The sequence below is a fragment of the Leptosomus discolor genome, chromosome 7 (assembly GCF_034619465.1).
Source record: "Leptosomus discolor isolate bLepDis1 chromosome 7, bLepDis1.hap2, whole genome shotgun sequence".
Lineage (NCBI taxonomy): Eukaryota > Metazoa > Chordata > Aves > Leptosomiformes > Leptosomidae > Leptosomus > Leptosomus discolor.
The window spans coordinates 46,637,349-46,662,377 of record NC_141397.1 but is presented as its reverse complement, the minus strand read 5'-3'; the positions used below and the strand labels follow the sequence as shown (position 1 = coordinate 46,662,377).

The 25,029-nt window shown below is 38.6% G+C and overlaps 1 protein-coding gene across 3 annotated transcripts in view; it reads left to right on the top strand.

Moving 5' to 3' along the window:
* Positions 1-25,029, top strand: part of DOCK10 (dedicator of cytokinesis 10) — a 165,755-nt gene that overhangs the window by 106,706 nt on the left and 34,020 nt on the right. For all 3 annotated transcript variants that reach the window (XM_086467803.1, XM_086467802.1, XM_086467800.1), the window contains exons 15-29: positions 1,363-1,485; positions 2,802-2,881; positions 6,219-6,406; positions 7,026-7,091; positions 7,972-8,064; positions 9,939-10,062; positions 10,220-10,341; positions 11,024-11,110; positions 11,647-11,739; positions 13,847-13,965; positions 16,871-16,940; positions 19,081-19,194; positions 20,407-20,478; positions 21,115-21,261; positions 23,206-23,289. In XM_086467803.1, the coding sequence (XP_086323929.1) occupies positions 1,363-1,485; positions 2,802-2,881; positions 6,219-6,406; positions 7,026-7,091; positions 7,972-8,064; positions 9,939-10,062; positions 10,220-10,341; positions 11,024-11,110; positions 11,647-11,739; positions 13,847-13,965; positions 16,871-16,940; positions 19,081-19,194; positions 20,407-20,478; positions 21,115-21,261; positions 23,206-23,289 (1,582 nt within the window). The remainder of the gene's footprint in view (positions 1-1,362; positions 1,486-2,801; positions 2,882-6,218; positions 6,407-7,025; positions 7,092-7,971; positions 8,065-9,938; positions 10,063-10,219; positions 10,342-11,023; positions 11,111-11,646; positions 11,740-13,846; positions 13,966-16,870; positions 16,941-19,080; positions 19,195-20,406; positions 20,479-21,114; positions 21,262-23,205; positions 23,290-25,029) is intronic.

The window sequence follows — 25,029 nt, the reverse complement described above, 5'->3', positions numbered from 1 at the left end:
TATCCTTGGGATCCTCTTCCAAAGGTTTACTCCATTGTTTTGCATCTGGCAACAATTTGTGCTAGCATCAATTCTTCTCACTGGCAGTGGAACAGAGAAGTAAATTAAGGAAGCAAGATTGGCCAAATGATTCACAGAACAGCACTTAGTGTCAAGAACATTTTACTTTTGTTAAGCAATCTTTTTGCATACTACAGTTGACTCCAAGGTTCATTAATTTGGATAGCTGTTACATTATCCAGTCCAGCCAGCATGCATGACCCTTGGGGATGTACAAAGGGCACTGGAATGTCTTAATTAAATCCGGCAAGTGTCAATGAGCATGAATGGAAATATCTAGGAATGTTTTCCTGTGTGCACAACAGCTGATACTTATTGTTCTGTTATAGACGGATATCCTCTTCTTCCCTTTCACTTGACGCTTTGTAGCTGGTTCACCAAAAAATTAGTTGATGCTCCACGAACTTGTTTTGTGAAGGAAAGCTAAGCCCCAGTGTGTTGGTGTCATGCTGCTGGAGAACACAGAACAGATGTAATGTGTAGGAAGATTCAGTAGTGGTCTCTAACCTGGTTCTGCAAAAGCATACGTTTCTTTACGTGGTGAGATGTAATGGTTGGGATTTGACATCTTGCTATGATTTCCGTTACATAAAATTATTATTATTTTCATTGGATAATAACTTCTTCAATGAAACTACCTATAGATGTAATGAATTCTTTAAAATGCTTTCTTGAAATAAGGAGTCAGTCTCTTTGTTGAAGTGAGGAATCATGTGCTTGGTGTGTGAGCAAGATGGTAAAGTCTCATCAGGCTCAAGGGTAATGGCTTTCAGCCAGGGATGGCCTCTCTGTGGCTGCCCCAAGAGCTTGCCAAGAGACTGGAGAAGGCAGCCTTGCAGCCAGGGTGCTGGAACGGTGGGTGGGTGGGAGCAGAAAGCTGGTTCTGGCGAGGTGCTGTACACTTCCCAGCTTTCCCCAGTGAGTCTTAGCTACAGAGGAGGGGGGGAATTGGTGGCCACTGAACTAGGTGGTGACCTGTTCTGGCATTAAACCCCTGCAACTCTGAACTGCGAGCAGCCACACTGCACCTGAGGACAGTGGGGACTGTCTGCATTGTCTAAGGTTAAAAAAGGTCTTAAGTCTTTGCAGGGCTGGAACTGCACATGCAAGTAAACTGAAATTGCCTATACTCCTGCAAGTGTACAGCTCAGCAGAGCTTTCTTGTGTGAAGCTCTGTAGGGAGCCCTTGAATTTCTGTAAGAATTCATATCATAGCCGTGTTAAAAGATTACATGACAATTTCAAATGTTCAAATATATATGGGTGAGTGTTTATAAACATGTCATTTTTCTTTCTTTATAGACCAGTGTTTAAAGATAATCAGGGAAATGTTGACAGAGACTCCCGATTCTCACCTTTATTCAGGCAAGAAAGTAATAAAATTTCCGTGGAAGATTTGATTAAACTAATAGCAGAATACAGAAGGTAAGGAACAGTTTTTAATTTGGTTTGAGAAGGAATAAAAGCTTCATAAAGCTGTGCAGAATAATTTTCACAGCTTTTTTTCTTCATTTAACAGTGTGCCGAAATAGCCGTATTAAATTAGTGTTTTTCATATTAGCCTATTATCTGCCAAAGAGTGCTTTAGGTTGGACTTTCCAGGAAAAATGAAACTTCATTTGGCACGTTAATAAAGGTTTATTATTATAAAGTTATTATTATAACTTAAAGATAGTAATTCCTTAAATTAGCTTCCATCAGGGGAGATGCAGGTGAAGTAACCAAGAGAACATTATCTCAGGAAAAAAAAAAGAAAAAAAAAAAAAAAAAGAAAAAGTGAGGGGGAGAGAAAAATGAAAAAGCATTCTTTAATGGCTTCCCCACTCCTTGCTTTTGTTTGTTTGAGTCTCCATGACAAACTGCAGAGTGGATACTGGAAAGAAAAAACTTCTCCAAGTCTTTGACAGTGTGTAAATTGGTGAATAATGGTTTGGATGGATAGTCTTCCACCCAGGTGTAAATCAGGTTACTTCTAGAGCAGTCTGTTTTTACTGGATAAGTGACAGGAGAATTGAACCATTAGTCTCTTCCTGTCCTATCTACTCTGAATGTGCCCAGAAATGAATTAATGTAATTTACTTCTCCTGTTCCATTTACATAAAATCGGATCATAGAAAGTTTGAATGTCAACTACAGGGATTGGATCAGGCTCTTAATCTCTTGTGCCATCTTTACTGAAAGTCTCACTACTCTTAGTAGAGTCGCCACTGCTGGGTTTGTCTGTCTAAAGCATCTCCTAGATAAAAGGAATTTAGCATCACAGTTTTGGCACTTCTCAGATTGCTTGGGCACAAGGAATATAGCTTCGTTCTTTTTCGCCATGGCACTTGCAGAAACCATGGTGCTGTGAAATCTTGTCTCAGTGGTCATTGAATTCCTTTTAGAGAGCATTTGATTCAGATTTTAGAAAGAAAAAGTAGATAAGATAATTCTCATCAGATTTGTTTCATCAGTTTCTTCCTATTCTGTAAAATATGCTGTAGTATTGCTTACAAAGAGAAGGCAAGAATGAGACTAAGAAAGAAAGAAAGAAAAAAAAAAACAAAACCAAAAAACCACCCCACCACATTTGTTTCCTGCTGTTGCATTTGATTTTAATTTATTAGCCAATAGATGTATTTTAAATGTGTTTAATATATATTTATATCTTAAATTGGGGTTTGTTTTTCATTTTAGATTAATTCCTATGATGGGTCTCATCTCCCTAATTTTCTAAAATGTTTTCATTTCTGTCATTGCAGAGCAGAGAAGATTAGCAAAATACAGACTATACCTGGCTGTTTGGAGATTGCAGTTGATTGTGTTCCTTTGGAACATTCAAGTATGATTCCACTTTAATTATTATAATTAAATAGAACATTGTCATAGGCTTTGCAGCCATGATTGCTTCTTTGAGATAGTTCTGGTAGAAGTGTCCGTTGTTGTATAGAAAAATGTATGTAGCGAAGTGTTCTTTATTTGTTTTCATTTAATTACACGATTCTTTGTTTTGTCCTATACCTGGCCAGATATACCCCAGCAATACAGAGCACAACATGCTGAATCCACATGTGATGAAAGTCCAAAGACATTTTTTGGTCTCTAAGTGATTAGGCCAAAAAGCTGAGTGGACTTCTGTAGCTTGGGGGTAATAGCCTTGCACTGTTGATGGACTGTGATGCTCATATCCTCTGTGAATCAGCACATACAGGACATGCAGCTGGTTTCAAGAATGCAGACTAGATGGAGGACTTCATTCAGAGGCCACTCTGGCATCAGTGCAGCAACTGTTAAGATAGATGCCTCTAACTGGACCCTTTTATCTCTCTTTAAATTTTCTGTTTCAAGGGCCACATTTCTGTGAGCCACTGTTGCAGAAAGCTCAGGACCACTGAATTCCTCTGAAGTCTATCATCACACACCTTTATACCATCTTCATATGGTATTAGATAAAAAAATAGTTCACTAACATTTCAAAAGGAGTTGTTATTTTTGAAATTAAAAGAAACTGATAGCTTGGAGTAGACAAAATGGTGCAAAGCAGCTTGGGCCTTGTACTGTTACCCAACTCGGTGTTCATCTGGCCAACTGAAACTCTGGCTTTAAAGGGTATGTACTAGTAAAATGTCTAGTTTCTCTGGAAAGTCAATGAAAATTCCCTCACTCTAAAGAGTAACGGTTTAAACATTTCTTTGATATGGGAAAAATTTGTCTTACTGTGAATAAGGCTGTAAAATAATTTAAAAACTGTACCAGAAAACTTCCATGCTGTAGTATTAATTAAAATCTCCTTGAAAACTCTTGACTTCAGCTGGCTCTGAAGGAAGCCTCATAATAGCAGTAACCAGTTCTGTTATAACACCTCCTTCCCACCCAAAATATGAGTCATGATAGGCTAGTGCTGCAATCCTTTATTGCCAAGAAACGCCACTGAAAAGGATGTGGGCCAAAGATCTTGTCAAGAATTTGACAGAATTGCATCTCAAGGGTTCGACACTACCCTGCTTCACATCAGTATCAATTTGCATTAGACAACAGAAGTAGGTCTTTGGTTTTGTAAGACTTTATTTACTGTATCTACAACAAGAGCTGGAGCCAGTGGTGTTATCAAGGGATGTTGTCTAACAGTAACTGACTAACCTGAAACCAAACTTCTGCCTTTTCTGCTGCATCGGGGGGAAGCCAAACTCACATAGCTCTAGCAAAGGGGAAGAGGAAGAAGCTTCCTGAAGCTCCCACCTGTGCTGCGTGGTACCTATTTGTTGTCCTTTGCACTGAAAAGTCAGGGCCCCAAAGCTGGCCGTAGGGCAGCAGGTACTGTTGCTGCTACATCCCCTGCTTTCCCCCCTAAAATACACATTAAACCCCGAACTGCGAGGCTCCATTCTTGCGGAGGGCAGTCACGAAGAGCAGCTTGTAGCAGAGCACCATGCGGCTGGCAGCAAACTGGGCTGTTGCTTCCGTGTGTTGTGCTTCTGTGTATGTGCTATGGAAGTGAGGCGCAGAGAGACCAGACCTTCACAACTGGCTGCAGGAGCTTCTGGTGTTTAGCTGGCTTCCTCCTGTTATTACTGCTTCTTCTCACACTCTGCAGGCTATCGCTGCTCTCATGTCTGAGCTATTGGTATTTAAAACCCCTATTTATTACTTACTCCCCTTTTTGTGTTCAATTCAACACTATTTCTGTTTCCTTGTGGATTTTCTGTGGGCTGCTAGATGTGCAGTGTGCAGAGGGCACAGAAAGACTTCTGCAGAGAGGCCTTAGCACTGCATTCGCATCCTTGGGTCGGTCTCTGGATTTCTCTAATGAAAAACAAGGTTAATGATGTTCAAAAATGGACACAATCAGAATGCTTATAAATCAAGTTTGAGAGGCAGCTGGCCAAATTATAAGACATAACATATCCTCATATTTTAAGATGGGTTGCCTGAGATTTGCCCAAACAGAAAGTTGCCCATCCTAGCTTTGTAGGCCAAGAGCACTGAGCAGAGTCTCCCAAGTACTGGGAATGTTAGTAGCAGAAGAGCAAATAAACCTTCTCAAGGCTTCTCTACAGCAGATGCTGGTTGCTTCTGGATGACAAATACAAGTGATTTAGTTTAGCTCTTCCCTTTTAATGCTGCTAATTTTAGTTGGGAAAGACGAAAGTGTTCTTAGATGGATCTTTCCAGATTAATTCAGGAGCTATATCTGTTGGCTGGGTGTACATGTGAATTGGACACATTCTTATTTTGGTGGACAGCAGGCTGGGAAGAAAATTTTCAATGGCTATTTGAAAGAAAGCAGAGGGAAACCACCCTGCCATAGCTGGCATAAGGCCGCTTCTCCTCCTACCTGCGTGGGCTGCAGAGGACCTGCACTATCCTAAAACTGGCAATGTCCTCTTGTGCTACTTTAAAAGGAAGGAAGGAAACCTTCTTTCAGCTTCCCCACCACAAATTGGTAGGCTTTTCCTGTGGGTTATTCTAGGATTTGAGGAATTAATTTGTAAGCAGGACCTTCAAACTGCTTTTCCCCAAAAAAGCTCGAGACATCCCGAAGTTGGTCACTCTTCTCAGCTGCTTTTGTGCAAACAGCCCTTGCGTTCTCCATGTTGAAGTTAAATATCTCACTGATTTAATGCCACAGGTGGAGTATACTCTATCCATTTTTAGTCTCTCGCTGTCTGGGTGACAGGGTGCTTATTTTCATCTTCTATTTCTCAATCTGATTTCAGTTACCCAATTGCATCATATATTTAATCCAGTTCTGCACTACTTGTTTCTGGATTTCATTTACTATGTTCTCAGATAATAGAAAAACTTAAATGAGATATTGAGCTATAAAATTAATTTGAAAAAGCATCACTTCAGTATATTCCGTTGAAACCGTCTGTATACCAATGGTGCTGTTATGCATCAAATGACATCAAATCCTGTGTGTGTCAAAAGAGGTTTTCAGCACTGTACTGTTTAACTCAAATGAGAGAAACCATTTAAGGATGATATATTGTAGTTACTCTGAGGTAACATGGATGCAGTTTAAGGCAAGATTTGACCTGTTGCATCTCAGCATTGCTTATTCTGTGCAAATATAAGGCAGGATTTTACTTGTTGCATCTCAGTATTATTTATTCATACTAGTAAGACTGTAAAAATAAACATAGTATGTGATGGTTTTCTTTTCTGTTCTTTTGAAGATTGTGTAACTTCGTCTTTTATTCCAATCAAGCCATTCAATGACATAAAGGAGCATCAACCTACAGTGGAAATTGAGGAGTTTGTACAGGAATCAACAAAATATTCTCGACCTTACAGAGTATACAAGAACCAAATATACATATATCCAAAACATCTCAAGTATGATAGCCAAAAATACTTCAACAAGGTAACGTATGTGACCAATTCAGGCCAACATTGGGTAGTACTGTGCTGCATGAGCTCTCATTGAAATGAAGGATTACTCATCATAAAGGAGGGGAAAATGGTGATGCGGGTCACTGACGGCTTTTGATCTTTTTCAGTTTTTGCAATCATAAAACATTGGTACATCTATAAGGAAATGAATCTACAGATTAATTTTAAGTTATATCAGTGATTCAAAGAAAGATAATGTGGTAATAACTTTTTCAGAAGTGCTGTATTTTAATGAAATTATGTGTGCAGATAAAATTAATCTGAATAATATTTGTAGTTCTTAAACTTTAGTACTACTTGCATTTTATGGTGGTTGAAAATTAATTGAGGACAAGACACAGGTAAGTGCTGGTCACTTTATAATCTGCTTCTACACAGTCAGTTTGATGCCTGGTTTGTATTTTGGCAGTGCTTCTTGGAAATATTTCTAGTGATATCGCTGTGACTTAGAGGCATTTTAAATGTTGATACACCATCTGCATGTTTCTCCTAGATTTTGAAAAGAGCTTATTTCAGCCCTTATAGTTTGCCTGTGTTTTTATGGGTGCCCCACTTCTGATCTAAGCTTTAATACATTCCTCTCCTTTCAGGCACGGAATATAACAGTGGGCATTGAATTTAAAAGCTCTGATGAAGAAGGAGCAAAGCCACTGAAGGTGAGCCACAAGAGTATATTCAGAGAACAATGTATCCGAGGACATTACTTATAAAACCCAGCAATCAGGGCTGTACTAACTTGGAACAATTAAAGGATGAATGTTGTCATGCATCCTTCTACATTTACGCTGTGGTTCTGTTTGATCCCAGCTGGTCATAATGATTCAGCTTACAGTGCTGTTTTGCAGTGCCAGCTTCCTGACTGGTGGAGGGGAAAGATGACAATATTGGAAAACTTAACCACTTTACAGAGCAACTTTCTTGCTGTAAAATTTACTGTTTACCCTACATCTGTCACTGAGCTCAGGATACATGATTGAAGAGAATGAGGCAGAAAATTAGGAGAACCTTAGACTTAATTCTTAACTTTGCTATTGACCAAAGGCTATTGCATAGTATTGTTGTACTCTAGTTTCCCCACCAATAAAGTAAGTTGCCATCACTCAGTAATCAAGATTCTCCAGACTGGACTCTGCCAGCAAGGAGATTGTTAACTGGTGCAGCTTTTGTAATGTTGAAAAGTCAGTAAAGGCATTGTATTATGTATTGAGCTGCATAAAAGTGAAATAGCATTTGTAAAACGTTTTGCAGAAAACTCTGAAATTGATAACAGCAAGGAAGACATCTAAGGAGTCTGCATTGCCTAGTAGAGTGTAGGGTAATTTTTACAGAATCAATGGACTTTTACTGGAAGTGTGTATAAAAAAACCTTGCAGGTCTGAGCACTTAAAATATTTCTTTTAATATTTGATCAAAGTAATTATCAATCTTTCATGATACTGTTTTCAATGTACACGCATTTTTATTATATTAGATATACCAAGACTAGTATCATCAGCAGAATTTCACAACGTAATTAAAGTATGTTACTTTTATCAGTGTATTTATGGGAAGCCAGGTGGACCATTATTTACAACTGCAGCCTACACTGCTGTGCTACATCATTCCCAGAATCCTGATTTTTATGATGAGGTCAGTCTTGCTTTTTCTTTCATTAAACGTTTGCCAATCCCACATGTTTGCCAGTGAGACAGAAAAATATGTGTAAAGAATACTTCTGTTACAATTGCTTGTGTATCCGGACAGGCCTGTGTTATGTAGATTTAAATACAGTCTCACATTTTGGGTTTTTTTCTTAACTCAGTGAATCCATCCTTCTGTAAGATGTTTTGAGTACAGTTAAGATGCTGTAGAATTAATTAGAAACAGTCTAGCTCTCTAAAATGCATGTCTAGATTAGATTAAGGGTCCAGCTGCATCTCTGAATTTAATGGAAACAGCAAACATTATGTTGAAGGGTGGAGCCAAACATCAGAACAAATCCCTCTCTGAGATACAAGATCTACATTGGGACATTTTTGTTGATCCAGTGGTCTGAACAGACTGTACAGTGACTTGTACAGCAAGTCATTTAGCTAGTGCTTTTGAGGATGCAGGTACAGACTAGAGTTCATACCTCGGCCTTTGCCAAATGTTTGTTGCATGTGCATCTTTAAGCTACACCAACACCAAGTATTGATTCCCCAGGCTTTTTGCGGGTGGAATTAATATTACCTTTTCAGTGATTATTGTGTTTGATGGCCTGTGAATATCACGTGTCTGTTCTGGATTTTCCACTACTGCTTTATGTGTAATGATAAGGCTGGCAAACAATGTTAGTATATAGCTAGTGTTTTCCAGACTGTTGGCTTGATCTTGGAGAAACTTCCTTTTTCATTTAAAATTTACTTTGATAAAATGGCTGGGTCAAGACCAGCAAATAATGTACAACTACATGTGAAGTATCAATTTTAAGATTCATGTTTAGGAACTGAGGTGGAACTTAAAGCATTACATCTTCAGAGATCTTGAACCCTCCTGCTACTCCTTTGCGAGCAATGTTTTGGGTTTTAACGCATCTGAAAATGTCCTTCATGTAATGCTAGTGAGCTATCTGGTTTGGGCAGGTTACTTTCAACTTGAACAAAGAGCTGAACTGAGATCTTAATAGCTGATTTGGCTAGAAGAGATGTGCACCTGTCCTAAGTTTTCCTAGTACAAGTGCAGGCTTTAAAAGAATGTAGTATGTTATCAAGAAAGTTGTGTTAATCTCCATTTCTAAATGCCCATTTTATATCTGTGTTTATAGTAGTAGATAAGCCATAAGCCAATTTTATCACTGGAAGCATGTATCAACATTTTCTAATACTTTAAGATTAGGATTAGCTTGGATAAACTATCATAGCTGACAAGGGCAAGGGGTCTTTTTTATATTAGTTCCTAAGGTAACATGTTTTGATTACTTTGTATTTTTATTCCAATAGCTTGATAATAATACCTCAAACCCAATCTGTAGGAGTTCATGGACGACATGATATGGGATTTAAGACTGAGCAGAAATCATAAATAAGTTCATTTTCATGTCAGCCTTTATTACTTGGTCTTTGCCATGAAGTGATGATGAAGCAGTAGCAGAGATGTCATTTCAGTTTTGGAGTTGGTCGTCCTGAAAATATGAGTATGGTGATGGCTGTTTATGGCTGCTCGAGTGCAGGTGATCACTTCTGAGCAGGTCCCATGACTCTTTAGTTCTGTCCTCTTTCATCTTATGCTCTTTCATCATAAATGCAAATATTCATCCAAAAGACAGAGAGGAAAAAAGCTGGTTTAAGTAAAAGTGCTGGATGATCATCCTAAACAATTTCCTTAAGGGAGCATCTATGACCCTTGCAGACAAATATTAGCCAGTAAAGGCAGGCTGTGCTTAGACCGCTGTGTAGGGAGAGGTGTCGCTCTTATAGACCATCTCTGATGCCTGGTTTGATCGATTTTTAAACTAAAGTGAGGTGTAACATTTTACATTTCAGGTGAAAATTGAACTTCCCACTCAACTCCATAAGAAACACCACATTCTGTTTTCATTTTATCATGTCACCTGTGACATAAATGCAAAAGCTAATGCCAAAAAGAAAGAGGCTCTGGAAACACCAGGTACCTGTAGTAGAATTACTTTCAATTATATTTATAAGTGATGTACATTCAAATAAGGATTGCAGAATTTCTGTCTGGATATTATTGTCTTCCTTTGAACTTGAGAAGCTTGTTTTTCCAAAGAAAAAGAGTCATGTTGGTTTTTTCTTGTGCACAGTGGGATACGCATGGCTTCCTTTGTTGAAAGATGCCCAGTTAGCTTCCCAAGAACACAACGTGCCAGTGGCAAGCAGTCTGCCTCCCAATTACCTGAGCCTTCAAGAACCAACTAGTGGAAAGGTATTATTAATTCCTACTTTCTTATTATTCAAATGGCACAGAGCATTTATTTGCAGATGTTTTACATGAGATCAGATTTACATTTACACTTACCTGGAAGTGTAAGTAATAAATAGGTTATCTGTTTTAGAATATTCATGTTCATATCATTGGGTATATAAACTAATATAAGTACCACTGGACTGAAAGTCGTATGTTGCTGATTCACAGGTGTACGTGGAAAAAGTGTATTTTATAACTGTATATTCTACAATATTATACCTAACTTCTCCAAAACATGAATGAGAGCGGTCAAAAAGAACTCTTTTCACAAACTCAGGCCATATGACACTCATTCTCTGGCTGACGTGATCCATGATCATGATTTGTTCTCCAATTTTGTGGAGTAATATCATATTTTCCCACTGATCCTGTCCAATTTGGAATATTTCTGCCTCTTTGTGTTTGTTTTACTATTGTCATGAGGACAGGGTGGGGCAGTGATCTGGTCTCTTGAATGATAACGTTTGTGGGCTTGTGCTGAAAAAGTGTGTTTGTATTGTGATAAATCTACGGTAGTGAAAGCACGGTAGCCAGCACAATTCATGCATGCACATGTGCAAAGCTATGCAGTGAGAATTTGATGCAGACTTGAATAAGTAGGAAATAAGTTGGAAAATGTATTTTGTTTTTGTTTTAATAGCAGATCGGCTGTGATGTAAAATGGATAGATAGTGGGAAACCACTATTCAAAGTCTCTACTTTTGTTGTATCGACAGTAAATACTCAGGTAAGCTGAATTTCCTCTTAGTTCTGCTCCCTGCTTGCAAACAAAAAGTGTCAAGGAGTGTCTGAAAGATATTTTAAAATCTTGTACAAACTTATTTCTCTAAATTTTAAAGGTTATTTGAACGTAGACAGGCAAGGTGACAATGAGGGAATTCACACATTAAGGAAATATAAATTATTTAAGATTTTACCAACAGAAAAATCATGGAATGTCAGTTTAAACAGCAAGAAAATAAATTGTGAGCACCAGGAACAAAAAAAAATAATCTGGCCATTGAGATTGTGAGGAAAAAATCAACTGCTTACAACACTGAGAAAACCAGCGGTTAAAGCACCCAGAAATCCGTTGTATATAGCAAGTTGTGCTGGCCAGTGGATTGGGCTAAATAGGTTAATCTGTCTTTTTGCATCTTGTGTCTAAGGCAGTAGGGACCAAGTGTGTTCTTCAGTATTACACGTGATTGTTGTAACCAGTTTATGGAGCTGAATTCTGATCCTTTCTGTAATATACATTAATGTGAACGTTTATCATTTTAGGATCCATACCTGAATAACTTTTTCCATCAGTGCCAAGAAAGGGAAAAGGATCTGTCCCAGCCTCCTACCTCAAACTTTATCAATTCTTGTAAGGTAAAGTAACCTGCAGCACAAATTGTGCTATAAAATTCTATTTAGGGCTTTCTCTCAACTGATCCATCACTAAACAAGGCATAGACTTGGGTCCATGACAATTCCAGTTAGACTTACTCGATGTGACAGATGCATTACTGGTCACAGGGCTGTCTCCCATCCCTTCTCATTTAGAGCATGGCTGCATCTGCACCATCAACTTTGATAATCCAGCCTATGCCAAGCCTCAGATCCTGTTAAAGGATGGTGTAATATTGCTCTGTTGCTCGAGGAGTGTCCAGGAAAAGGAGCTGTAGCCTGGTGAGCCGCAATATTCCCACTTGTTCTCTCTTGCCTAGATAACTTGTATGCTTACCTCCTACTTGGCTCTTCGTACTTTCACTCTAAAAACCTAGATGCTATCCAAAGGGCTGTTTAGGGTATTTTGCATGTATAAATCAAGGATGCTTGTTGCCTGTCAAGTTCTGAAACCAGAAAGAACATACCCTTTCTGCAGAGATGAAATGAATAAGCAAGAACTGCATTAAATGTGACTGTATTCAGCAGAGGTCAAAAGGTGTGAGAACAGAGGAATATAACAAGCAAATTAGAAGAGCAGTGGATAAATATAGGGCCATGATTCTTTACCTGTTCATGAATGGTGAAATTCAGAGTACTTGCTTTGCAATCTGTCTACTGAACGTTAATAGGAAGATAAGCGAGAAGACTGAAGGGTAGCTGCAACACTGTTCCACAGCTCTAAAGCATCATACATATGACATTTATTATTTTTCCTTTTATCAGTCTGTAAAATCTAATAGGTGTTTTGGGGTTTAGATGTTACGGTCACATAGGTGCTTTCCCCCTTTCCTTCATTGTTAATGTTTTGCTGTTTGAGTATACCTTAATAAGATTTTATAAAGCTGCTTGGGAAGAGATTTTTGCTTTAATAACATAATGGTAAGTTCCAATAAATTATGGCAGTTCTCTGGGCAAGTCACTAAAAGTGGCTGCTACTTTTGTTGATAGATGCAGATAGACCTTGATAGGGGTTGCTTTGTTTTTAAATACTGTCTTGATTTAAAGAAATGATTAAGGGATGGTTTCAAAAAATCAAAGTATCAGAGTTATTTAGACATTATACCTCTACAGAATGAAGTTCTTAGCTATTAATTTTTGGAAAGCTACTGAGCATATTGGACAAAGTTTAGAAATCCATGAAAGCATCACAACTTTCTAGACATGTCAGTTACCTAAGCTACCAGAATGGCACTGTTCTTTATTTGCTGTTTGTAGTTTACCTTTTTAAAAGATTTCAGTAATTTTATTACAAAATAGAGACAATGCTGTATGCAACAATGGATAGGTATATATATATATATATATATAAAAAATATATATAAATATAATATAATCGGGGAATAAGTAATTTATCCCAGAGTATTTTGCTTTTATTTATGGGTCACTGATACCTTTGAAGAAATTCTAGAATGATTTGGAAATGACTGAAATGAAAAACTGGAAGGAATTCAAAGGAGTGTTTGTTTTTTGCGGGTTTTTTGTTTAAATAAAATCTCAATATCCTTGATCAGAGATGATAATATAATGTCAATCGACTTAGGTTAGAGTACTAAAAGTACTTAGGTTAGTACTTTTTACTAATGTACTTTTAACATAAGTATTTTAGCCACAAGAAATTCACTTTATCAGATCTCTGCATAAAAAGAATGAGTTTTCCTAACAATACTAGGAAATGCATGTCTCAAAAATAGTAATTAAATTCTTTTATTGCCGTTACATATGTATCCTAAGTGAAATATGAAAATTGGTTTTGGTTTCGGGGGGGGGGGGGGGGGGGGGGCAGGGGGGAGGGAGGTGTTTTTTTTCCTGAAGTCGGGGTAGAGCAGAATATTGGAATTATGAAATTTGGACAATACCTACAGTTGTGTTGATGGTCATATTTAAAACAAACTTCATGGGGAGCTGGTCCTCTACTTAGTTGTCCTGTTTTCCTACTGCTATTACACCAGTGGCTGCACTGCATTTTACCTGCTGAAGCAGAAAAGCAAGTATCAGCTTTCTTTGCTCATATTGGAAATCTCTCCTTTCTTTCTTGCATCCATTACAGAATTTGCTGAGGATTGAGAAGATCCATGTAATTATGAATTTTCTTCCTATAGTCCTGAATCAACTCCTCTGGGTTCTGGTGCAAAACAGTGATGATGAAGTTACAACAGCTGTGACCAGGTATCTAAATATTTTCTAAATATATATCTAAATATTTTTAGAGGAAAAGAATTTACTCTAGAGTGCAAATGTAGATGTTAGTCCAGTTATAGCTGCTCTTACAAAGTCTGACTATGACATTTAGACTTCAGCACGTGAGAATGCCTGCTTCCCCCTCAACACAGGGCTCTACAAATAATCTATGGAAAAGCATGGTATTATGCAGCTGACTCTGATACCAACCAGGAAATCATTGACCATGGTGGACATGTCTCTGTACCCTGAGGCAAACATAGGTAAAGGTCTCATTCTTAAGGAACTAATTGCTCCCTAACAAAGCTGAATATCAATTTTGGTTTATATTTGGGCCTGTGGATGTGGAGTTCAGCATAGGAAGAGCTTAGTGTCTTGCAGCATCAAACGCAGAGTCAATCAACCAGTTCACACTGTTCTGGGGCATTTTTTAATTAGAGTATATCAGCAATAACTGAAGAGCAATGGAAGCATTTTCCAGTGAGCAGGCAAATAGCTGGAATGATTTGCTGAGTCTCTCAACCCTCACATAATGAAATTGTCTTTATTGATGCTGTTAATCAGGGCAGCAGGAAAAAAAAATACTGGAGAGATTATTATTGGTCTCTGCAGGAGGGCAGAAAGTTGCATTGCATTTTCTTTCGGCCACAGTGGTGTTTTTGTTGTACTTCTGCCAGTAGCTAACGTGGGGACTACAATACAACTAGTAGGAAAAAATGTCAACTGTCCTCAGCAACCCTATTAGACTAATCTGCTGTCAGTATGTTTTCTTTCTTTCCACAGATTGTTCTTCAGAATTAGTTCCTGAAGAAAGATTAATTAGGAAAGCTTAAAGCAAGGAAGCAGAATTCCTTATCTTAGCCTTGGAAAGCTAGAGTTTCTCTATCCTTTCTCAAAGGATCATGGCACCTTCCAGGGCAAAGTCCAGTTTTACCACACCTAGGCACTAGGATTAGAAGAACCTTTCCTTGTAAACATGTGTGATTTCATCATTCATCACTGCATATGCTTTTCAAAGGGAGAGAGGCAGTCGGACCTTTGTTCAGAACCCTTTATGACCAACAAATCAACTGATGTTAAGGCTAGATAGAGAGAATAAAGAATTGTGTCACAGGCTAGAATTTCAGTATTGGTTAACTGACTGGAAAATAAATGCTGTAGAAGAAACAGCTGTTTAAAAAAAAAAGGTTTTAATATATAGATGGAAGTATGTGAATCTTTTCATGCTTCAGATTTTGACTATACACCCACCTGGCCAAAAAGAGAAAAGAAGGATTCTCAGTGTTTTTCTGTGTGTATCTGGTGGCTTTTGTGCTGGTAGAGTTGATGTCAACAGGAATATGCATGTCTGCTGTGTGTGCCATTCATTGATGTGTCCTATATATACACACATTGTATTTTGTTCTGAATAGCTTGAAGCAGCTTGTGTTGAACATATTAAAAGCAACAACAACAGAATGAAAGCATAGATTGGCTTATGTGTTGGGGAGAAAACATTATTCCTTTTATACTCCTATCACAGTTATTTACTTGTCTGGGGGCCCAGTCATGTCATCATTTCTCTGTCTCATCTTTGCCAGAACTCATTTCAAATTCAAATCAGAATAAAGGTTGAAGGATCAGAATGGGCACAACTATTTTTGTCATAGCTTTTGTGTTTTGCTACAAGTTTACTTCTACTAATAGCAAATGAGATAATGGAAAATACTGACTTAAAAGAATTACAAAGCTTTTGAATCCAATAATAAGAATTGGCAGAAAACACTCAAATCACCAAGCTAGTCAAAATGCACACTTGTGTGTGGACCAGAGTCAGGCATATTAATAGTCCATTTTAGTCACACTGTTATTCTGTATGCCCCTGAATTTGAGATACAGTTCACTAATTTTTGACATTTGAGAATCATGAACTGGTTTCTCCCTATTCTTTCAACATAAAAATAAGATTATAAAATTGCAGAGTCTTTTCTATATTCAGTATCCTGAAAAAATGAGATCCTAATAATCAAGAGGAAATCTCATGGTTAAGTTGAAAATGACTTCTTGCTCAGACTTGTGTTTTCTGAAACAGAGTGATCTTAAACAAAGATGGCCCAGATACAAATTGAAAAGAAAACTTTGCTGAAACACTTGGTCTCAAGTAGTGGCATCTCCGCTGTTAGTAGAAGCTCAGGTTGTGAGAGTGGGTGCTGGCATGACCCAGGCAGTTTTCCTTCTTCTTGCTGATCACCAAGCTCAAAGCATCTATGGTTGCACTGAGTGTCCAGCCTCTCCCTGCTGTGCAGTAACGAGAGGGTCCTGTGCTCGGCCTTTCACTCCTGAGTGCTTGGGCGCTCAAGCTGTGGCTGACTCCAAGGTTATGGGCAAGCAGTGCAGGAGGGGGGCACACTCAGGCTTGAGCCTAGGCTTGTGTTTGTCTGTGATTAACAGTGCTGTCATAAGCAATGTATCAGAGCTTTCCAGAATTATCAAAATCTGAGAGAACCTGACAAGTAGCATTCCCAGAGAAAGAGGCTCTTGCCTCTCTGTTTCATTAACGTACTCTCATTTTTCTTATTCCTAATCATCCAAGGTCTGTATAAGCTTTAGTCAGTTAATAGTTTTCTTTTGTTGTCAGTACAGTTCTAATCATTAAAACTGGGTGCATTTTGTTGGACAAACTCATATATAATGGCACAATCTGTGAAAGTAGAGGGCCTAAGAATTGGCTGGTTTTTCCCAGTGGGACAGTTCCTGCGCACACTGTTCATCATTTGGACTACATCCCTCATGGACTGTTTTAAATGGGGCTACAGTAACAGAACAATGTGATGCATCAGATAGACTTTCTCTGCCTTATGACACAAAACAGCTCAATTTTAATGATGGGGGGGGTATTTTTTTTATCTTGCAGGGTTCTCACTAACATTGTTGCTAAGTGCCATGAAGAACAACTAGACAACTGCATCAATTCCTACGTGACGGTATGTTTGCTGTTATACTGTTAACTATTTTATGGCGGGGGTTGGTTTTTGTGGGGTTTTTTCCTGTTTACTCTTAGTTGTACTTGTTTGTAGCTTTCTCTATATTTGCGCCGTAGCTTTCTGACACCAGTAGGCTGGGTGACTGTGTTTGGGAAACTAATGTAAGATTTGGAAGAGGCTGTGAGTCAATTCTCCTCCTCTGCTATAAATTTCTTGTGTTACCTTGAACAAACTACACTCTCTTTCTGTGCTTTAAGAGCATCCTGTAGAGCAGGGACACTCCATGGAGTGCCCTTCTCCACCAAACTCAGCTGCATCCTGCTTGTGACCTTACTCCGTTGAGGAGGATGAAGGGCTGCTTATGTTTCCTCTGCATGGGTGCAGCTTGCTTTCCACAGGACACCAAGTTGAACAAGCACAGGAGGAGGAAGCTGCAGTGCCCTCTTAAAGGGTACAGGGATGTGGGAGAGACATTTCCCCATAGTTGGATGATGACTAGAGCTTACATTTTAGAAGCAAGACCTAGTGCAAATGCACTTCCACTGAGCTTCTAGGAGCATAGGAGTAGGCTGCTGTAATGATGTTCTGATTCATTGTGCAACAAGTAGTTTTCACAATATGCATTTCATTTGTGGATTATGAGTAATATATGTGGCATAAGTTGGGGGTGGGGGGTGGGGGCAGTGTTATATTAACTTTATTCCTACAATGAAAGCAAATACATTCCTGATGAACTCTAAAACTTTAGCATGTTCATGAGTAGAATAATGAAAATGTAGTAAGAGATAGGTTACTAAATGGGAAAACTGTTTTAATTTCAGTGTTGACAAGTGTTGTTTGATATTTCCACGGTATGGATTTACTTTCATGCTTCATGAAAGTATGTGTTTATGGGTGATGCATCTCAGCATCTTAGTAGTCAAATTTTAGTCTCAAGTACTCTGGTTTAAGCACAGAGGAATTCTTCTGAGGTCCAGGAGAACTGTTCAGGCTCCAAAATAAATAACCTGTGTAACATTTAAATGTGGCTAATTAAATGGCTATTAACAACTATTCTGCTCAATAACTTTTCAAAATTGCAATAGACACCTATTGCGGCTAAATATCTTTGAAATAACAGGTGATTATTAGGCCACACCAAAAGTCTATTTAGCCTGTTTTCCCATTTCCAGCACAGTGAAAAGCCAATAACTGTTAATCTCTTTTATCCATCTGTAAGGAAATTAATACCTAGTTTAGAAATGCTCTTTTGGGAATAAGTAAGTTGAGAATTGTCAGTCACTTGGATGCAATAATAATGCAAAATTACATTGATTTAAATAACTAGACTCAGAATTGTCAAACTGCATAGGGAGAAGCTTATGGCATCTGCTCAGGAAACAAGGCTGAGTATTAATATTTTCAAGTGATGCTCCTTTTTTTTACCTACCTGGTTGAATTGGAAAGGTATTTCATCACGACTGATGCACTGGCAGAGCTCTTGCTTTAGAGAAGGAGTAATGCACTCCAATACCATATTATTAGCTTAAAATGTTGAATAAAGCTCATACTAGATCTGTGAGTTCTGAGCAACTTGGTAGATAAATTCCTTTCTTGAGGGCTGGATTTCTAAAAGGGGTATAGTTTTCCCCTTGTGTCAGCTCCAGTGGGTGCTCTACACCTTTCAGGATGAGGAGTTGTTACCAGCTCTGACTACCTGTTGGCACTGGAAGAAACGAGCAAGTGAAAGGTGGCCCTGACTAGGTGGGTAAAAAACCCTCCGTACTTCCTCTGCTTGCTTATTCTTTTTTTCACCCTGGTGAAATGTCTTGAAAGGCAGTTCAGAGGTGTCAGGATCCTATGGCCTACTGAAAAAATAAATCATAGCACTGATTTTAAGCAGAAATTCCTCTTGGTTCACATTAAGCCGAAATCAACAGGAAGTTGTGTTTAAAACTGGGATTTTGCAGGGAAGCAGTGTTATGCTGTTGCTGCTAGGGGAATTAAACTTTATGTGGATGTATTGTTCAGTCAGGATATTTTGGCAGGCAAGATTGTCAGCTGTTAGTGGTGTATAAATAATTTATCTTCTCCTACTGAGTTTTTTTATATCTGTTTTAATGTACATTTTGATAATTTTTATTTTTCCTTTCTTCTTCAGTATGTGTTCAGGACCAAATCATTTGAAGAAAGGACTGTTCATGAGGAGCTGGCCAAGAATATGACTGGTCTTCTGAAGTCAAATGACCAAGTAACAGTGAAACAGGTTTTAAAGGTGAATGATAGCTTGAATTAGCACATTTGTGCATTTTCTACTGGTTTTCTGCCTGTCACATCTCTTTCTCATCTCCTCTTTCCCTATATGAACTTTGCACAAATCTCATCCTGCAGTGATTCAACAGACTTACCAGCCTTGCTACAGTTTCTCAGCATACCACGTTTCTCAGAATGCTGTGGCTTGCATAGTAAAATTCCTCCTTTCTGTTACAGCTCAGTCTGAGTTAGAAACCTAATTCTTACACAATATGATGTGAGCAATTAGTCTTAGGACACTTGTTTTAATTTTTATTTTGGAAGATGCAGGGAGAGTATTCATCTGCAAGTAGGACATTTATATCCGATTTCAGCTGCTCCCTTTGATTGGCAGTGACCAAAATGAGAACGACTGAGGTTTCCTAAGGTTTCCCATATCAAACCAGGTCTAAGAAATTCATACATGTGCAAGCCCCATCACTGAGCCTGTCCGTTCTGGTATAAGAGCTAACCAGGCCAGCTCAGGAGTTCCCAGTGGCAAAAATATGTTCAATTGTTTAGAGTGAACCAGTTCTGATTTCCTATGCTGAGCCACTAGAATGGCAAAAATAGGCTGAAAAAACCAGAAAACCTGGCCTGCAGGAAACCTGAGTTGTGCAGAAGTACTTGTGGTTGGGTTTGTTGTGGGGCATTGTTTGTTTCAATTTGTAAGCTTCTTGAGTGTATTTGTTTCGCGTATCTCCTGAGATATGTGACAATACAGATATTAATCTGTATCCTACCTGTAGAATATTACAAATGGTATTTGAAGAACCATTCTGTTTATCTTTAAACAAGTGCCATCTTATTCTAGGCCAAACTACCAATCGGCCGGAGCTAACATAGCAGTTTATTCTCACCTTCTGCTCTCTGAGGTTCTCTGCATCATGCATTTCTACTAGTTACTTGCAAACAAACAATGAAGACTGCTCAGCAGAAATGGAAGAACTGTAGCAGAGGTGTTTGCAGGCTCCTTATTGCACAGAGCTACAGTGGCAAAAATGGCTTCAGCTCTCTTAAGGACGTGATCCAATATCACTCAAACACATGGCACTTAGGCTGTTTATTTGTCACGTAGAGTTTATCATTGTGCATTACTGAGAAATGCAATCCCTCTATAAGGAATGGTAATGCATCATAAAGTATTTATCAGATAATCATTTTTCCTAATCTCTTTTTTCCTTCTTTTAAACAGCATTCCTGGTTCTTCTTTGCAGTTATCTTAAAATCAATGGCACAGCACTTGGTTGATACAAAGAAAACAAAGGTAAGTATATATGTGATCTCAGTTAAGTAGGCAATCAGTCTCTTAAGGAAAACAGAAAATATGGAATTGTGGGAAATACATACCCAGACTTTTCTTCTTGACTGGTCAAAAAAAGAAATGCTGTTATACTTTCTAAAATATTGGTTTTACCCACAAAAAACACTATATTACCTGTTAGGCTCAAACCTATACTAGCTTGTACAGAACTGGTGGGCCAAAAATACAGTCACATCAGCTTTTTAACAGGTGGGTTAGAATGGAATGAGAATTCTCTAATTTTTGCTGGTTACCCAACAGGTGATTATGCCAGACAGCAAATAAATGATCTAGAAACTCTGCTTTGAGCAAACCTTACATAGCTGAAGATCAGTGCTTTGACCTCTTTTCTTCCTGATTATCAAAGATGCGCTTGGTATACTTGTGCTGGAATCTGAGGATAAAATTTCCTGCTTTCCTATGGACCAGATTCTTCCTTTTGGGATTTATACTCAGAATAGATCCATGGAATGCTAGGAATATTTGTCTTCTGTGTTGAATGATCTGTGTTTTATTGTCTTTATTCTTGGCCTGAATGTGTTTTCATGTTTAATGTGCAACATTATACGCCCTCAAGTGATGATCTTATTCCCTGCTTAGGTTTCTCGAACTCAGAGGTTTCCAGAACCGTTTCAAACTGAGCTGGATACACTTGTGATGGTCTTAGCAGACCATGTTGTTTGGAAGTACAAAGATGCTTTTGAAGAAACCAGGAATGCAAACTACAGCACTGCCAGATTTCTCAAGGTGAGATGTTCTGTCGTTTCCGCATATGCACTTATTTCCCCATACTTAATGCAAACTTGAGATTCTTCTAGTCTAGTCAAAGGAAATAAAAACAATTCTGAGTGAATGATGGCTCAGTTTCCAAATTTAGTGTTGACCTATAGTTCAGTTTTTCTATGCCCTTGGGACTTTGAGAATGCAAAAGGTTTATCTAAGTCTTCTTTACAGCAATTCTGATTAATTTATATCTATTCCTTAAAGAGACCAAGTTTTCAAATTTTGCAGATTCTTACATTCAAATGGGTAAAAAGTTTGGTAAGGAGGGGCACTTGTTTAAACCGTAGTTCCAGTTGAGCTGGTATTTTTTCATGACTGCGGGTGGATTAGTATTTCCTAATCACAACTGGAGTAGGCAGCTTTTACAAACCAGAATAAGCAAATTGCAAGTATTATGTGAAATACTGTAACCTACGTTTTTAACTCTGTAATGCCCTTTCATTTGCCAAATATAAGAAAATGCATGCATGCTTTGGAAAAATCCACTAAAAGGGGTTGCCTTTTATGGTTTTGTCCTAATATTTCTCAATCATTTTTATTTTCCCAGCACTGAATTATCTGTGGAGCATAGGAAAATTGTCGTTCAATACGTTGTGTGGCCAGATACTTGATCTAAATTTAAACTGGACACACACACACACACATACACGCTTTCCATTAATGGAATGATGTACGTTAATGATGCACAGAACATTGTATGTAGTATACAGTGAAACCCAGGCTCAAATCTTTTATGACAAATTGAAGCACAGCATTTGGACATAGCAGTATTCCAGCAATAAAATATCCCTGTGAGTTTATAAGGAAAACAACCGCAAACTGAAGGTGGATTTTTCTCCTTTCATATGTAGGTGAAATAATTCATAAACTTGCTATGTTGACCTCTGTTGCTCATACCATGTGGAAGCCTTAGTTGCTGTTGGCATAGTGACCTTAAACAGTATCTATCCACAGTGTGTATCATTTGGAAGATGATGCTGGTTTGAGGCGGAGGCATCAATGCAGGGCCGGGGGGGCTTAGTGGTTGTGTGGTGTTGCACCTGTGGAGGTGTTGCAGATTTGCTTGCTCTTTTTTGTGTGTTACTCAGCTAAAGGCTGAGAAGACAGTAATGTTCTGTTATATGATATGGCATATGGCTGTGTTTTAATTTCTTTTTGAATCTAGTCTACCAGAAAGATTTACATAGGTTAGAGATGGATATGGCTTTCTCCAGGCTGGGACTGCAGCAGCCTTGTTTGAATGTGATGTGACAGAAGGCTCAAGTCTTTTCTAGTTTTGCATAGTTCAGGACACCAGAGAAGGGGGGAATTCAAGATTGCACTCCCTATCTGTTAGGCTGACTCTGCAAGCAAAAATTGTCAGTAACTGTAGCATCAAGACCCTCAAAAACCTTTATGCCCTCTGTCTATTTAGCCCCATCAGTCAGAAGGAGCAGTGTTCTCATCATAAAGTAATGTAGTGGCATATTTGCTCCCAGAGAGATAATACAGCTCATAGACAGTATGTGAGTATTGTGGCTGGATTGATTCCTGCAGAGTTAATGCTCTGTCACTGAAGGAGGTATTCAGCTCACCTCCCATCCCATACCACCTCTAGTGAGTGAGTGTTGCAGTACATGAATGACTTTCATTAGATAAGGTTTCTCCTAGTGCACTGTACACTGTGATAGTTATTTTAGACTGTAGACAGAGTGAAAATTAAAAGATTGACCAATTTATTATTACTGAAAGTAAATTAAAATTTGAGTCAGATTCACCAGTTCCCTGGTTTTCCTTGCCCTGCTATAAGACTAACTTCACCTGCACAAATGAATCAAGTTTATACGTGACACAAGGCAAACAGCCAGGTGAGGCCATGTACTGCTTTTTTGGCTATAAAATAGTAATTCTTTTTTCCCCCTTTCCTAGCGCTGTTTTACATTTATGGATCGTGGATTCGTGTTCAAGATGGTCAACAATTATATAAGTATGTTTGGAACAGGAGATGGCAAGGTATGGTTTTTATTTTTTTGTTTATTTGGTTTTGTTTCTTCCAAAGTGACTCGCTAGCAGAATTTTTATATTGAAACTATTTATGATCTATTCCATGGCTTCACCGTGCTCAGAACTCAAGTCAGTGAAAGCATTTACTGTAAATATGTGTTAAAACCTCTTGGGTTTGGGCCATCTATCCCCTTTTCTGTGAGTAAATAGCTGTGTCCAAACAACTACTTACTGAGCCCTGGCAAGAGCAGAGTCTGCAAAGACTGCTCAGACCAAAGCATGCAAAAGACTGAATTTAAGCTTTGATTCTTTGGAGAGTACACTTGTGGTTTGGTTATAGAATCATTAGAACGGTTTGGGTTGGAAGGCACCTTAAAGATCATCTAGTTCCAACCCCCTGCCATGGGCAGGGACACCTTTCACTAGACCAGGTTGCTCCAAGCCCCATCCAGCCTGGCCTTGAACACTGCCAGGGAGGGGGCAGCCACGGCTGCTCTGGGCAACCTGTTCCAGTGTCTCACCACCCTCACAGTGAAGAACTACTTCTTTACATCTAATCCAAATCTACCCTCTTTCAGTTTAAAGCCATTATGCCTTGCCCTAGCACTACGTGCCCTTGCAAAAAGTCCCTCTCCAGCGTTCTTGTAGGCCGTCTTTAGATACTGGAAGGCTGCTATAAGGAGCCATATAAATATCAGCAGCAATTTGCAGTAGTTTTCTTTGCGGAGATTAAGAGTGTATGAACAAGTTATCATTGTGTAAACTCAAGTGAGAATGTAACATCTCAGTTACTTTGAATGAATGGTATGCTCTTACCTCATTGATGATGCAAGAAAGTGAATCTGCACCAAATTAGTTTGTGCTTGCTATGAGGAAGATTCCCTGTAGCCTGAATTTCTCCTATAATATCTATAATAGTCCATGATATAGTTAGAACAATAAATTTCAAACTGCAAGAGGTACCCAAATTATTCAGCTTGATTCCTTTACTCTTCATCCATGAGAATGAGTCACAGACTTTTCTCTTCCATGACTGGGATTCTGAGCTATCATACCAGAGCATATAAGATGATAGCAGAATGTATTCGAGATACATACTCTGAATGACACATCTTTCCAAAAAATACTTGCAGAACATTTGTCCATTAACTTTTCATAATTCTTTAGTGGTGATCTGGACATTTGTAGGTAACGACTGAGATTACTCCAGGTTGGTTTGCTTTTTACTAAAACTAGCTTCATGCTGCATTAGAGTCTTTCACCAAATCTCTGGAACAGATGTAGAATGGAGTCCCTTGGTATTAATGTCATAGCCTGAAGTCTACAGTTCTGTAAATAATATTATGCAATCTGAAAATTGTTTCCACATTTCGAACTTCCCTAAATACATTCAACCACAGATGTTTAATTAAAAAAGCCAATGAACAGCCAGTGGAAAAGCCTGAGATTAGTCAGTGTGCAGTGCAGAATTTGGAACCTCCTTGGCATTAACTGCATGCACATTGCCAGTCACCCAGCATCCCTCCAGAGCTGTCTGCCAGGATGCGTGGAAATGGAATCACCATGGAGCTGAGACGGATATACTACTGGAAAAGGCTTTGCGGCACTTGAAAACAATAACCACAAAATTGGAGGTGTCTGACTTCAAGAAGAGAGAGACCTTGCATTGTTTTCATTTTCAGTCATACATCTAAGACATTTAAATGTGCTGCAGGATTTCTTTCTGTGTGTCTTGTGCTTCTTTAACAG